The following is a 16,351-nucleotide window of genomic DNA, read 5'->3' as shown; positions in this document are numbered from 1 at the left end:
ATTTGCTTTTTGCCATGAGGGCAGTCAAGGGCATTTAAAAGTGCAGTCAAAGCATGTGAGTGGTGACGATGTGTTATAAAGCAAAACACACCACAGAGTACAAACTTTGGCTGTGGTTTTATTTCTTACAATGATTTTGTGTGAACGTTAAACATGATCAATCATTTGTGAAGTAAAATCGCAGTGGTTGAAACTCTGGTTTACAAGAAAAACAAGAGCAGTAGAACGATCAACAGTATGTAAGTTTATGAGAACAAGAGAGTGTCCACAAGCTGGTGTCACAGTACATACAGTACAAATAACGAGCTCTTTGAGCTACCTGAGACTTTTAGAGGTGACTTTTGTTCATAGATAAAAGTGCTCATGAGACATAGCTTAGAAATAAGAGTGTTATGTGTAATCGATCAATCAAAAGCTTAAATCACTGATAAAGAGGAACATGAGAGGAATGTTTAGTAGCTGATCAGTAGAATCGAGTGGACTTCATTTTTGTTATGACGATGCTACAATTATGTTAGACCCCTATAGACCTATATGCGCAGCATTTTTTTAATGACGGTAATGAAACTGATACCGTTGCTATTTTTAGATACCGTGGGATACCTTATTACTGGATTACCGCCCAATCCTAGTATCTGATCAGTGTTATTTCAAGACTACAGGTGTTTTTTAATTATTAAAACCTTGACCATGGCCAGCTTTGCCATCCAAGCGGGAACCGTTGGCTCAGTGTATGAGACCTGCCTGAACCCCAGTTTCTTGTACAGAGCCACAGCAGCGGTCTGAGTGGAGGTGGTCCGCAGCACCACCTCAGAGAAGCCTCGTTCCTTACAGAAGTCAATCGCAGTATGAGCCAACCTGGCACCCAGACCCATCCGTCTGCTCAACGGTGAGACGATCATTCTGAACAGTTCCCCATATCTTCTTTCCCCACTTTGTTTCCCCACTACAGCCACCATACCCATGATCTGGGCCTTCCCGTCAACCTCAGCCTCTGCCACCCAGTAACAGTCATCTGGTCTGCTCAGATAGTTCCCAGGGATGTCCTGCATGTCCGTCTGGAGTTTCTCCCGGATGTAGCGGGAATATATCGAGTAACAGCAGTAGTAGACAAGGCCCACCCAGACACCTGGAAATACCACAGCCCCTAACACCGAGCAGAGGAGGTAGCCAGCAATACACAGAGCCAGGGTGACGGCGATGTAGAGAGGGCTGGTCATAGCGTTGTGAAAACACGCCAGTATGTGCTCCTGGGCGCTGGTGCTGAACAGGGAGAGCACCACGTCTTTGTCTGACGGACGGTACCGACGGATCACCAGCTGCATGATCACAAGGACCTAGAGGCAAACAAAATAAAAAATTCACATGTGAAAATTTTGTTGCACTAAATCCCCAAGTATAAGCTCTTTAATGCTGCAGCTAATGGTTATTATTGATGTATCTGATTATCAAGTAATTGTTTTGTCTATAAAAAGTCTGAAAATTGTGAAAAATATCCATTATGATTTCCCAGAGATTGAGGTCGCATCTTCAAATTCCTTGTTTTATTTGACAGATAAGAAAATACTTAGTTTATTATCACATGGGACAAAGAAAAGCAGCAAATCCTCACACTTGACGAACTAGAACCTGCAGACTGTTTCAGCTCTCTCTCTCTCTCTCTCTGTCTCTCTCTCTCTCTATATATATATATATATGAGATTCGCTTTACTGTCAAGTCTGTCAGTTGTGTTATCACTGTTTTAGTCTTTAATCTGTGAGATCTGTATATGGAAACAGCTTGGGATAAGGACATTAATCCAGCAGATGATTAAGAAAGGACTTTGCAACAGTTGTTTTCTATCAGATAATAAACTTAAAATATTAACTCTATGAGTTATGTGCTGTATTGCTCACAATGGTGGCAAATTAAATTTACTCTGCACTTTCATACATAAGCACGATCTTATATGAGATAGACTTCTACTTCACCACATTTCAGAGGGAAATATTGTACTTTTTACTCAACTACATTTCTTTGATAATGTTACTTTCAGATTAATCCAAAATATAACTAATAATCAACAACAATCAAATTATAAAATATGATTTACTATGAAAGATTAAGATACTGGCAGTAGTAAAAATGATCCCCATCTTCAACAGATTACATTTTAACACGTCAATAATTATGATCCAGTAATATTTATTATTCTGAAATAGGCCATTCTGTAAAATGCATCAATTCACTTTTGGCAATTTAAGTTAACATTGTAATGCTAATAACTTTGTAGCAGTTGTTCAACAATGAAGACAAAAAAAATGATGCTGCTTCACCACATCATCAAGCTCTCTTTTGTTATTGTTTTGATTGAGAGACCCCTGGAGGCAGACTGTGCCTTTAAACGATGAAAAGTTCCCCTTTGGTCAAAATCCCCACAGTGTTGCAGGACAGGGGAGAATACTGTTACATTTTAGTTACTGTTTTCCAGTTCAGAAAAACTCTGAATAATTATTAATCCACAACTGTGCCTGAAATTGGGCTCTACATACTCCGTGAACCCGTTTCTCTTTGGGCTGCGTGCAGCAGCAGAGTCAGTTCAAACTGACATTTGTCAGACCACGATATGTTCATCTGATATTCTGTGATACAGTTAAAGTCGTGCTAACCCTAAACTAACCCTCTACTCCTATCTGGGAGTTTTAATAATAGATTTGTTACAGCGAGGTGAATACAAACAGCGTGTCTGACATGCAGACAGCATGGCCACAGCAGTAAAATCACCACATAATGACCATTAAGTTGCAAAATTACCCAACACACAACTTACGTTTCAACCGTTGAGCGAACTCGACGCTCACCGTTAGCTAACTTCACTTCAGTAAGTTCGGCTACAGGCCCGCCATAGAGTGAATGAAAACTAGCTTAACTAGCTAGTTTATGTGAGCCACGAACCTCTTTGTGACGCTGAACTGATTTAATTAGCTGCAAAAGACACTTAAAAACTAGTTAACTATCTTCCCCCGGCTGCATTATATAGAAGATGTGACTGAAAACTGATGAGCTCTTACGGTTCCGAGACAGCTCGTGAAACTGGTCTCTGTCGAAGGGAGTCTCGGTGTTGAGTCCGATGAGACGGAACTTGAGAGGAAACCCTTTAAAGCTGTTTAAAAATTTACTTTAGCGGGGAAACATTAACTCAAAGACGACGACCAAAAAGAGGTCACCTTTTACATCGGTTATCTTTTATGGCTGGTTAAAGCGTAACAACAGAGATAACGGCACCTCTACTAATCAAAGCAGCATTCCTTAACCCACTGCTGGCGTCTGCAGAAGGAATAATAATATGACGATGACGAAGAAGAAATCCACTCAGCCTGTTCCAGACCTGCAGATTTAATTAGCTATTCAAAAATGTCCATAGGTTGTGGTCAGTCGGTATTTTGGTTGGAGAGCTTTGCAGGTGGGGTGAGGAACAGGGGGCATCATCTTCCTCCCGATAGCTACATCCATGAACAATAGTGGCAGAAAAACAGGCACTAAAATGTGGTCGTGCATAAGAGATGCAGCTGCACAGTTTGTTGCAAGACATTGGACATGAAGAGATTAATGCTTTTAAATTTACATATTTAAATGATTGATGTTGAAAAGTTTCTTCGGTTTTTCTGAAGTTGTTGTTCATAAATTGACTAACTAGCTCTAAAAAAGGAACAGTACTGTTCCTTAACATCTGGTGGGGATGCTGACTTTTTGCCTGCAGCTTCAGCCTCACTCTTTCAGCAATATATAATTTATGTAGCCATTGAGTGCACATTTTAGACCCCTACTACAGAGTTTTAAAATGAGCTGTCAACTGAAAACACTGAAAAGTCACTCAGATGCAGAGTTTCCAACCAACTCATGCAGCTAACATAAGATCACAAGTTACAGCTTGTCATAGACCCTTTGTTTTAAAATTTCTGAGAATATTGAGGGCATATATTCACCCCTGTCATTATTATAAACTGTGCTGTTCATAAATGGAAAGCTTGACAGGTGTAGCAATGGGGACAAAGGGACATTGGGGCTTAGCAAACAGTCATTTATGAGGTTACTACATCAGCTCTGATAGATGAACCATGTTGTAAGACAGTCTTGTGAGTGTTTTCTTTTTTCCAGACAGATAATCTTATTAGATAATTCTTAAACCTGAAATCTTCATTGATTAATTGATTTCTGAAATGTATTCCAGTTTGGGAACTGTGTTTGGGAAGCAGTCTGTTTGACAGACAAATAAGGCTTGACATTTGTCTCACTGTAATCTGCATGTGTGTGTGCATGCATGTCTGAATGTCATTGAAAACAACAACAACAACAACAACAACAACAACAACATTATAACATTATATACAGCACTCGTTTTGTTTGTCTGGGAGATGGGACAACACAGCCGTGTCCTCAGAGCTGTGTTTAGCTTCAGGATTACTGAATGCTTTCAGTGGCCGAGTGTTGCAGTGGACATTATCACTAATAACACCCTGAACACCTACGATGCCAACTTTAATGTTTAAGTCTTCTCTTGTGTAATTTGATTAATTTATTGGCATATTTCATTTTAATAAATCTTTTGCAGGTATGGACAACAAATCACAGCCAGTTTTCTGTGAGATGTGTTTATTTTCAACGGCAAGAGTTTTGCTCAACACGCTGTGTTCACTGGTGTTTGTGTGTCTCTTACCTCAGCTTCTTAAAATCACCATTTTAAAGTTTTACACTGGAGACGACTGACTCTGCATCTCCTTTATGCTTGTTCTCTCACGATCTGTGTTCTTACCAACAAGAGAAGAGAGAAGAAGATCAGAACTGACTCACAGAGATGTAAACCTATGACAGATTTCACCTCTCAAAGGGGGCTTTCAAATACTTTGTAAAACACCCTAAAGTTGAGCTTTTACATTATATGTTTTGGGATATTTTCTACTTAATGATTTAAAAAATCATGTTATATTCTCCAATGTAATTACTTGACATTTTGAGTGGAGTGCCAGTGTGATCATGTTAAGGACGATATTTGTATCTTTAACATGTTGATACAGATGCATTGTTAGTATGATTATGATGTTACATTTTTAATGTAAACTATTTCATGTCATCTGAAATGTCTCACCTCTTCCTTTCAGGAGAGAACTTCTGCTGAGATGAAGGAGATTGCAGCACAGACCGAATGTCTCGGCTGGTCCAAAACGTGGCCCTTAAAGCCTGATGACAGTGAGACTTTGACGTCCGACAGAAACAATCACATGAGCATGCTTACTCAGTTAGAAAATGCATGTAGTCAGTTTTGATGAAAGCAATGGGATGTTGCCCATCCCTTCCTTGAAATGCAGCAATACAAAAAGAAGCAATTGTTAATGGTGGTATAGTACAATAGCACCAATGTATAACTATAGTATACCATAATAATTACCATAGAATGTGCCATCATAAAATTTCTTTAATGTCCAGTGTGTAAGATTTAGGGGGATCTATTGACAGAAATAAAATATAATATTCATAATTATGCTTTTGTTCATGTATATTCACCTGAAAATGAAAACTGTCATGTTTTCATCAGCTTAGAATGAGCTCTTTATATCTACTGAGGTAGATACAGGCTCTGGTGAGCAAATATTCACATTTCTAACAGCCTGCATAGGGGAGGGTGAAGCGAAGGGTATTGCAATGTACAATCTCACCACTAGATGGCACTAAAGCCTACACACTGGACCTTTATGGGCTTTTTAAAGAGTGAAACACAAGACATTGTTATTTTTATGGAAACTGTCATTTCCTTTTTCTAATCTGACTTTATATGCTCCCTGTCCAAACCATGCAAACTTTCCTACCTCCCCACTTCTGTTTTTGAGACTCGGCCATAATTTGCTTGTTGAGCCTCGTTTGATGCCTAAGGTGGCTATGAATGAAGGCAAAGCTCCTCCAGTGTCTCAGCAAATGCGTTCCTCTTTCACAAGTGCAAGCGTGACTCACAACAAAAATATCCTCTTATGTGCACATATGCGTATCTACAAGTGTGTCTGAATGCTTCCTCACAATTTCCTGTCTGCTCTGTGAAACTGCACTGCTTTAAGCTGTTAAGTGCTAATGCTGGCCTGCTAATGTGCTTGCAATGACAATGCTAAAATGCTGATGCTAAGCAAGTATAATGGCTACCATGTTCACGATATTAGTTTAGCATGTTTACATGCAACACAAAGTAGAGCCAAGACTGATTGTCAATACATTTGATATTAGGCATTTGGACATAAACCGAATTGGTCAAATTGAAATTTTAAGCTGATGATGGCACTGGATGAAAAGTTTAAGGATCGCCAAAAAGTAATTACAATTCACCCCGAGGGGAACACGAGTGTGTGTGCCAAATTTCATGCCGATCCATCGAGTAGATGCTGAGATATTTCACAAGATATAAGAGAAGTTTGATCTGGCACTAGAGCAAATGTCAGAGGGTCACCGAAGTCGATATGATTCATCCTCTGGGAATCAAGAATCAAAGTTTCATGGTAATCTATCCTGTAGTTGTAGAGATGTTTCAGCCTGGACCAAAGTGATGGCCTGATCCAAAAACAACCCATCACTTAACTCACTTAATATTCACTGCCACAAGGTAACATCATGTTTAAGTGTAATTTTATAATTTTTATATTTCAACTACTGTTATTGTTTGAATACTGAGGACTAAAAAGAGTTTTGACAAGTGAAACATTAACAGTACAGCACATGAATGAGATACAAATACTGAGAGACAAAGAAGCATTGGAGAACAGCTGATACTGAGCCATGATGAAGATTTTATGTGTTGTTGTTGTTGTTGTTTTTGTTGTTGTGCTGAGTCTCACCTCAGTGTGACATTGTGTTTTTCTAAAAGATTTACTCGACAAACTCAGCTGAACCTACTGAACCCATTGGTGGTACTTTTTTTTTTTTTTTTTTTTAACCTGAAATGTGGTTACTATTGACATAGAATGTCAATAACAATTCATTTATAAATGTTTAAATTTACAAATTCCCTTATTGTTGTTATTTCAGTTGTGTGGGAACTGGTGCATCACAGCCTTGTCCTCAGATGTCTCTTGGGTTTCAGCATTGCCAGTTTTTTTATATGTGTTTCAATGAATGTTACACCTTCAGTATGAACTTTGAAGGTTAAAGTGCAGGTGTTGCTGTAATGGCTGTAATTCATTAGCATGAGTATTTTACATCACCATGTACTGTTCACTTGTTCTTTCAGTTGTTAAATCTCTGGTAAATCTTTGGCAGGTCTGGATGTGTGAGCCATTAACTGAACCATTAACACCATGTTTGATGCTGACAACAACAGCAACAGTCTGTGTTTGATATACTTTATGAACTGGTGGTTAATGCTTGTCTCTTTGCCTGTGAGTTCAATATGTAAATCTTCATATGTAACATACCATGAAGCACAGATGCAGATGCTGCTGCTGGCAATGTTATAGTGCGTGTTTGTTGATGTACTACATCTGTGAGTAATCAGGTCATGAATAGCAGCTGTGCAGAGGTTTGGGGAGGTCACTTAGAGGCTGAATATAACAGTGCATGCTGATGAAAACCACAAGAGAAATGTTTGCACTGATCCTCACGTATTAAATCTGTTGATGTTGATTTCTATCTTGTATTGTAGATAGTTTCGTTTTCATTTACCCTGAAATATCAGTCTCTGTGATTTCTGCAGCCATCGCAGTACATGAAAGGAAATTGGTTGTAAATTACATTTTAAAAATTCACAAGCAACTCAATCTTTCCAGAAACAATGTCCCAGCTACTCTGGACAGACCTCACTGTGAACAGTTTTCACTGAGGAGACAAGGACTCTGTAAGAGATAAAGAGATTTGAACCAGCATCAATAATTCTAAAGATGCTGTAATCAATATATTTTACACATGGTGACTTAAAGCTTTTGTTATCCAGTCAAATGATGACATACGTAAATAGATCTCTGCAGTTAGGCTGGCTGTAAGCCACATGGAGAAATGCTTGAGTGGTAAACATGCATCAATTGTTTGTGTTCTGAAAAGAGGTACATACCAAAAATAACTTAATACTATTCTTATATTACTGTTATCGGGTGTTTTAAAGAGTGGAAAATGATAATAATTCAGTTATGAGAGACATTTATTTCTAGAATTTCTGGCTACAACACCTGTACATGTCTAGAAGCAGCAGTACATTCCATTTCTAAATTCTCACTTCCTGGAAGACTTGAAACCACGTTTTTAATAGAGCACATTATGAGAAGTACTCTTGTTTCCTGTTTTACTCAGAGACAGATGAGAATATGAGTCATCTGATGTGCCCAATACAGAGATCATATTCAACACTCACAGAGGATTAATTCCAGTTTAGCTTTAAGACTGATGCTACAGACGTACCTGTTTAGCTTATGACAGACAGGAAGTAAATACACAAAATCTATGTACAGAACAACAGGAAAATCTAAATTGAACTGTACAGAAATTTTAAAAGTGAAAAAATAAACAACAGCTGTCCTCAAACCTATAAAAATACAGAGTATCTGATAACAAAACATAAACTATAGAAAAATAGGACCATCATCGGAATTTCTAAAATAAAAACATTAGACAATCAAGTAAAATATACTGATGAAATAAAAACACTTGATAACAAAGAATACAGAATTATGAGTCAAAGAAAATGTTTCGATATGTGTATTCAGTAGTGTGTCTGTATTGTCATGTAACCATTCAGAACAAGCGCACACACACACACACAAACAAGGACATATTCCTTCATTCATTTTTGGCCACTGTTCATGTTGCTGCTGAGATTGTTGTCTGTTGTCTGGCTTGTCTGAGATCCTTGATTTTTTTCTCCACATGCAATGCACCGTCTCCAGATCTGCAGGTACGCCGTCTTGATCTTTTGGATTTTGAATGCATACACAACAGGGTTTATGGCTGAGTTGGCATGAGAAAGCAGGATGCCAACATAGAAAGCTATGTCTGGTACATTATTCGGCCCTCCAAAGTAAGCAATGCAGTTAATTATGTGGAGAGGGAGCCAGGACAGGGCAAACAGAGCCAAGACCAGAGCCAGAGATCCCGCCAGCTGTTTCTCCTTCCTCAGGTAGTTCTGAGACTGGTTCTGGACACCGTTGCCTGGTTTCTCTCGAAGGTTTCCTCGAATAGTACAGAAAATGCAGCAGTACAATACAGTCATCACCAACAGAGGGGTGAGGTTGCTAAAGAAAAAACTGAAGTAAACCAGGTATGACATGGGGATCACTGCTATGAACCGACAGACAATAGTAGAGTTGGCTGAGTTGGACAAGGTTTCATGGTTGTACCATCCAAGCATGGGAGCAAAACTCAGCGGTACTGCAACAAGCCAACATGCAGCAACCACAAGCCAAGAATGTTTCTGTGTTACAGTCCTTTTGTACCTACAGAGATAAACAGTAATTATCAGCCAACAATACTCAATCAGCAATTATAATGAGCCACAGGAAGTAGTAGCATGACTAAATATGAGGAAAAAATAGGGTAGATCATCTAGATACCTTAAAACTGCACACTGAAACACTCAGGAAGCATTAGTATGTCTGGATAATCTTACCTGAGAGGGACGTACACCCGGAGGTATCGGTCCACTGCAATAGCCGTCAGAGACAGAACTGAGACGAGGGTGAACAGTATGACCACGCAGCTGATGAAGAGACAGCCATGGAATGAAGTCTCCACTCGTCCGTCCACCACCACAGCCAATGGTATGGCCATGCAGCCGACCATGAAGTCAGCCACAGCCAGAGAGACAATAAGGCAGAAGGTAGGCTGCTGCATGCTCTTACTGGTCCACAGTGCCAAAATAACCAACATATTCCCAAGACAGCAGCTAACAGCGATGAGCACCTCCAACAACGTGTAGATCACTTCTCCCACAGCCATTGTGCTTCCTAAATCTCTTAAATGTTTGTTGGTTGATGGTGCAGCGTGTCTGAATGTGAGTCTGACAGTGATTCAGGTCTTATGTAACCTTTGAGGAAGTTCTCAGCCTTTTAGCAGTTTTTTCGTTAAGACTATTCAGACAATAGAGCTACAGGTCTGACAAAAAAAAAAAAAAAAAAAATCTAACCATAGGTAGTTGCAGTGGTTTCGATTTGTCTCCAAAAAGCAAGCAGTTCAGCCAGAACAGAGGAAACCAAAAAGCCACATCCTTAGTTGGTTGCAGCCCTCCAAACAGAACCACTTGAGCTGAAAGTAGCTGGACTGGTGCAGCTGATGTTGTAGTGAAGCATTGCAATTCTCCTACACTTCCTGCGATTGCCAATGCAAGCTCTGTCAATGTGAAGTCACAAAGCTGTGCTGCATGTATGTTGAATTAGTACTTTCTACAACCCTGATTCCAAAAAGGCTGAGATGCTGTTTAAAATGATGATTTGCAAATCCCTTTCGACCTATGTTCAGTTGAAAACAGCACATTATTGTTTTTTTTGTAAATAGAAATATTCTGAATTTGATACCTGGACCTTGATCCTGCTGAACATTGGTGGAAAAGGTTTTGCAAATCATTGCATTCTGCTTTTATTTACATTTTGCACAACGTTTTAACTTTCAGAGCATCTGGACCAAAATCCACTTATGAATAATTTACACAGCAGCTCTGAGAGCTCACTCACTGCAACCTGCTGCAAATACACAAACGGATGATGGAAGTCTTTCCAGAGGACACTGAAAAGTCCTGAAGACGGTTGTCCCTCTCTTAGTCTTTTCCCTCTGTGTCTCCTGTGCTCTTTCTCAGTGTCCTTTTCTGTGTCTTTCTGCTTTCCATGATCTGCTCCCTTTCTCATATGCTCATATCCTGAGTCTCTCTGCTTTCAATTATATATTCCCTCTGTTCATTTCTCTCTCTGTCTTCCACTCTTTGGTCTCTCACCCTTTGTATTCTGTCCCTTTCTCTGTGCTCTAATTGTGCTCACATAATTTTAATTTAGTAAAATTATGTACACCCCTTTGTGTTTCAGTTTGCATCATTTGGGATCTGAATTATAGAAATGTCCACTCTAATTATGTGAGGTGTTTGTGTTGTTGTTAAATTAAGCCAATGGGTTCACTGTAATTACCAAAGAGCACACATCTCTGTGGTTATCACATTGTTTGAATTGGATCAGGTCAGTTTTTGTTTGTGCTGAACAGCAAAGGGCAGTAATGCTAATGCTATCCTGGGCACAGAGGGCAGTACCTGCTCCTCCTCTCTCACCTCCATTACCTTCTCCTCATTTTTTCCTGTATCTGTTCCCCTCCAAAAGCTCAGCTGATTTGATGATGGATGACCAATGTTTACCAGAGTGTAACTGCACAAGATGTCCAAAATGTAATAATTCTTTCCTTGTTTTCTTCAAATTTCTGGAGCTGTTTCACCACAATCCACACTTTATTTTACTTATTTTTTTTTTTTTTAAATAGTGTTTTTGTTTTTGTTTTTTCCTTTGTGCAATGCATTATGGGGTAACAGTGTACTCAAAAATCGATCATATTTAGTATGCATACCGTGTGGTTTGATTATACCTAATGTTGTCCCCCTTCCAGGGTAAACACTACACCCTTACATCCGCCAGAACCAATGTGCAGTATGATTTTGGAACATCTTCTTAGGCTTGTTTGACCAAACTTGGACAATGAAAGTACTGGTGCACACAATATACTGCTGCAATAAAACTGCAAAACAGAGAGAAAAAACAGGTCTTGTTTGGTAGCTGCATGCCAGTTTGTTTGCTGAGTAAACATAAAGACCAAATGGACATGCAGACATTCAGGGTCAACATTCAGACAGGGGTGGGCAGATGAGGCACAAAAATAATTGGTCAGTGATATGAGTATAAGACAGACCTGAGAGACACAATCAGAGACTGAGAGAGGCATCAGAGCCATGATGAAGACTTTGTGCGTTGCTGTTGTTGTGCTGAGTCTCACCTCAGTGTGCCAGCCTGCGTCGCTTGCCTGTGACAGGCTGCTGAAGCCAGCGGACAAAAGCCCAGATGTAAGTCTCTTTCTGTATTTATAACTAACTTTGCATTTTTCCGACTAATTTATTAGACAAAACTAAATTGGACCAACTGAACCCATTTGTGCTTTGTGTCTTTTTGTCCGTCCTGAATTATTATGTTGTGGGAATTAAATCAAATACAGCCAAATTAAACTGAATTCCCTTCTTTTGATATTTCAGTTGTCTGGGAGGTGGTACCTCATAGCCATGTCTTCGGATATGTGTGTAGTGTCATTAGTGCATGCTGCTTTCTTGCTAAGTCTTCAGGTGGACATCACCTTAAAGGACAGCCCAAACGTTTACAGCACCAACTTTAAGGCCAAAATGTAAGCAAATTATTTTACTTGTAATGACGGTTGGCAAGAATGCATATTTGTGCATGAATCACCATGTCCTGTGCTGCTGTTCTTTCACTTGATTAATATTCACTAAATCCTTTGCAGATATGGATACTGCACTACTGAATCACAAACATTTTTGTATGAGAAGAACACCATGTTTAATGTCAACTGTAACAGTAAGAGTTTTGTTTAATATACCGTGTGCACTGGTGTTTAATTGTGTGTCTCTTCATCTCAGCTTCTTGTAATCTCTATTTTAAAGTTTCACAAAGCAGAACACTGACTCCCTGTTCTCTCATTCTGTGTTATTACCACCTTCCAAGGGTAACTTTGCTGCAATCAAAATCAACCTAAACCATTGCTGCAATCAAGAATTTTAGATGATGTAATGATGTACAAAAACAAATAATAAGACATTATAAACAATGCACAAATGGTTCTTAACCTCTGATAGATTTATGTATTCTTTGTGACGTTAATGATATTTAGATTTGCAACATTTCCATAAAAATCTAGTGTGAATGTGATTTTGATTAGTTTTATTATAAATCATTTATTATTACTATCCACACTTTTGTAATGTTTCCAACAGATGCCCCAACAGGTGTACCAGATGTGCTGCTGCAAAGTGGGTGCCCTGACTGCCTCGTTATAAAGGGGGATGACATCGTTACCATTTTCTGGCTCTTAAGTAAGGAGAACAGAGGGATAATACAAAAAAAGATGAAATGATGTTTCCAATGATGGTGATACAAAGTAAAACACTGCTTAACAGGAAGACTACTCACCAAGTCTGAGAGAGACTAATCCCCTTGCCTTGCTTCAGACCATTCATAATTCATGATTTCTATTTGGAGTTAAGTCTATAATTCAGAAATCTGTAACGATGAAGTGAAACAGGACCAAAGGTGCACAGCCACCCGAACGGCTGTACGGAGGTTGTAGGTAGGAACAGCAGTGCTTTGATCTGAATGCTAATGCCAGCATGCTAGCATTCTTACAATGACAATGCTAACACGCTGATGTTGAGCAGGTATAATGTTTACCATCTGAGGTTAGCATGTTAGCATGCTAACATTTGCATATTCGCACCAAACACATGTCCAGCTGAGGCAGATGGGAATGTCATTAGTTTTGCTAGTATTTGGCGATGAAGCCAATTAAAGTTTTGCCCTGATGATGGCGCTAGTTGAAAAGTGAAGGGCTCACCTAAGTTATTACAATTGCTCCTTACTTAACATGAACGTCTGCACAAAATGTAAGGGCATTCCATGCAAACGTTTCAATGAAATTGCAATGGTGTAGGTTAAAACTGGTATACACTGTCGATGCACCAAGACAGAATATATTCGTAAGGCTTTCATCTGAAATGTGTTACCTTTTTATCAGGTAAAAGGAAGACTGTCACTGCTGCCGAGCTGAAGGAGTTTGAGATGCAGTCGGAGTGTCTCGGCTGGTCCAAACCACAGGTGTTTCACTCAGATCACGGTGAGACTAGAAAGAAAATGTTCAAGTAGAGTAAGATGTGTCCACAGTAAATATCACCATGACAGCGATTCCTACTGAAACATCTTATTCTCTGCAGTGCTTAAGTATTACTTTGACATATGGCACAGAAGACATGCCACAACCTTGGTAAAATTTATTGTGGGGTTTTTATTAATGGCCATATTCTTTACAGAATGTGATATAAAATAGTGTTATTAATATTGTCAGTACTGTTATGTTTCTAATTTTTTTTCTCTGCTCCCTGCACAGACTATGAAAACTGCCCGTCACTTGATGATAACAACACTGATGTTGACACATCGGGATTATCACAGCTCATGTATCAAAGACTGAAAATCACTTATAAAGAGCCCTTGAAGTGTCTTGTAGACACTTTTCTTTATTACCCCCGTGCTGTCTTTCAGTGGGCTCAGCAACTTTGGTGAATGGACTGTGGCATTACTATAATCACCAATCATGCTTTAGTGAAATGACTTCTTAAGATAGATCTTAAGTTTTGAGGGGTATTGATTACTGTTTGATTTACTGTTTTAACACTATAAACTCCCCCTTTTTCCTTCATTCAGGTCGTAGTGGGACAGCTTATGGTCACCAAAGACGTAATATTACAGTAATTCTTTTAGACAATTTATCTTTACCAAAGTACCAAAGACACTTATATACATATAGAAACTTGGGACAGTGCTTGAAATACAGTTTCTAATAACATTAAAGATGATAATGGACATTCTTATTTTGAATTGTGATTTATTCTCTTAAAAGCCATCATACTGGCATGGCTTACCGGTACACTTGAATAGAACGGAGCTGTTCATGAGAAGAGTCCATGTGAACGTCCCCATCTTGTGGTATTCACGAGCTTGCAAGTGAAAATTTTCTCACAGTTTTGGGTTCATGAGTTGTTATGTGTTTGCTGATGTTTTTGGAAATGGTGGAGTGGTGTGTTGGAGTGTTTGGTAAAAAGCTGAACACAATCAGTGTTGATGTTAACCACTGCGACTGTGACCCTGGTGCAAAATTTAGGGTGCTTTGCAAGTTTTCTGCAGCTAGACTACTACCTGGCCCCATGCAGGCTCGATGTGAGGCAACTCAGTAAAACACAAATAAATGTTGTGATATGAAACATAAGCCCAAAATTGAAAGAATGTAGCTCTTGAAACTGCAATTTGACCCTCTTCAAGGCAAGGCCTGAAAATCAAGTGATACAGTCATCTCTGGCCATTATAATGCCTGTTGAAATTGCAGTTTACTGGTGTTTATCCCCTAACAATTAAAAAAATAAATAAATAAATTAGAACAATTCAACTTGATATTTTCCTTTAATGGTGCACATTGCAGTTGGCGTAACAGAAGAACAGTGCTTACTAGCCCTTGGGTTTCTGTAGTGTAACCTAGCTTACTTTGTTGGAAATCCAGCCCTGACAGCAACCCGTTGCTGTTTATCAGGATATGTTCTGCACATCTTTAAAAACTGTTTTCCACTCAACCTTCCAAAAAACTGACACTGCTAATGTAGCAGAAACACTATGACTTGACAGCAGGGCATCAACGGCTGGCTGTGTGACTGACTGTGGTTGCCTAGCAACGCCAATTTCTACATGCGACTAGCTAGATGGCTGTTTTCAATGCTATCTTAAAAAACTCTAGAAAAAAGACTAAAAAATAATTTGTACAATGAATTTTTATGTGTTAAGTACAGTAAAGTGTGTCGTGTGATTAATAAAGGGCATTTACATTTTCAAAACGGCACCACAGACGCTGAAAATTCGGCTTTAGGACCCAGGTGCGCGGCAGCCACCAGACACCGGTTGATGAGATGGTCCAGTCGGCGTTACACATCTAATTAAGTTACCCGATAAAAAGCGGTTGCTTGCCCCGGACAGAGTAGTCGGAGGTAAAGTTACCAGACGGTGAAGGTGGACTACAATAACTAGAGAAGCGAGCGCATTTTTCGCTGTCTTTGTCCGTCCGCGTCTCCCCGCACCGTGGCAAGAAGACCCGTCGCTTGTCTCACCGGCGACCACCATGAGCCAGAGGTTCACCGTCTCCAAGAGCGACGGCGACCGGCGCCCCTCAGACATCCAGGGGGAGGTGAACCAGCTGTTTGAGGGAGACGAGCCCCCGACCAGCAGCGGCGCGGAGGGGGGGGATGCTGCCGGTGCCGATGTGGTGGTAGTGCTGAAAGGTAGGCGGACACTTACCGGCTTCATTCACCCTGTCTGTTAGCTACCGGCTATATGCTAGCAGTGCTTGACTCCTGTTCAGTGACACCACAATTGAATTTTTAAAGGCCACATAGGGCTGATAACAGAGACATCGCAGAGCGCTCAAATGGCCATTTTTAATTTCTCCCCAGTATTTGTATTGTTGCATGCATTGCGCCCGTTCATGTCTGCTGTGATAAAAATGGCTATAGTTTGCTTTGTTTTCATACGCTCTGTTCATTTGACTCAGACATGTTGC

General features: G+C 39.7%; 3 protein-coding genes across 3 annotated transcripts in view; 1 reads left to right on the top strand and 2 right to left on the bottom strand.

Moving 5' to 3' along the window:
* Nucleotides 1–656: 656 nt before the first annotated feature.
* LOC139329384 (N-acetyltransferase family 8 member 3-like) lies at nt 657–1,325 on the bottom strand. The gene has a single exon (XM_070959680.1). The coding sequence runs from the start codon at nt 1,323–1,325 to the stop codon at nt 657–659; it is 669 nt and encodes a 222-aa protein (XP_070815781.1).
* A 7,437-nt stretch (nt 1,326–8,762) lies between these two features.
* Nucleotides 8,763–9,955, bottom strand: LOC139351896 (adenosine receptor A1-like). Its single transcript, XM_070993864.1, has 2 exons — nt 9,612–9,955; nt 8,763–9,438 (listed from the first exon to the last, which is right to left on the bottom strand). The coding sequence occupies exons 1-2, from the start codon at nt 9,938–9,940 to the stop codon at nt 8,790–8,792; spliced, it is 978 nt and encodes a 325-aa protein (XP_070849965.1). The 5' UTR covers nt 9,941–9,955; the 3' UTR covers nt 8,763–8,789.
* A 5,958-nt stretch (nt 9,956–15,913) lies between these two features.
* slc12a5a (solute carrier family 12 member 5a) overlaps nt 15,914–16,351 on the top strand; it is a 152,366-nt gene continuing 151,928 nt past the window's right edge. The window contains exon 1 of the mRNA XM_070993832.1: nt 15,914–16,073. Coding sequence (XP_070849933.1) covers nt 15,914–16,073 — 160 coding nt within the window. The remainder of the gene's footprint in view (nt 16,074–16,351) is intronic.

The sequence above is a fragment of the Chaetodon trifascialis genome, chromosome 3 (assembly GCF_039877785.1).
Source record: "Chaetodon trifascialis isolate fChaTrf1 chromosome 3, fChaTrf1.hap1, whole genome shotgun sequence".
Lineage (NCBI taxonomy): Eukaryota > Metazoa > Chordata > Actinopteri > Chaetodontiformes > Chaetodontidae > Chaetodon > Chaetodon trifascialis.
The sequence above is the reverse complement of the archived record's forward strand: the minus strand, read 5'-3'. Positions and strand labels throughout refer to the sequence as shown.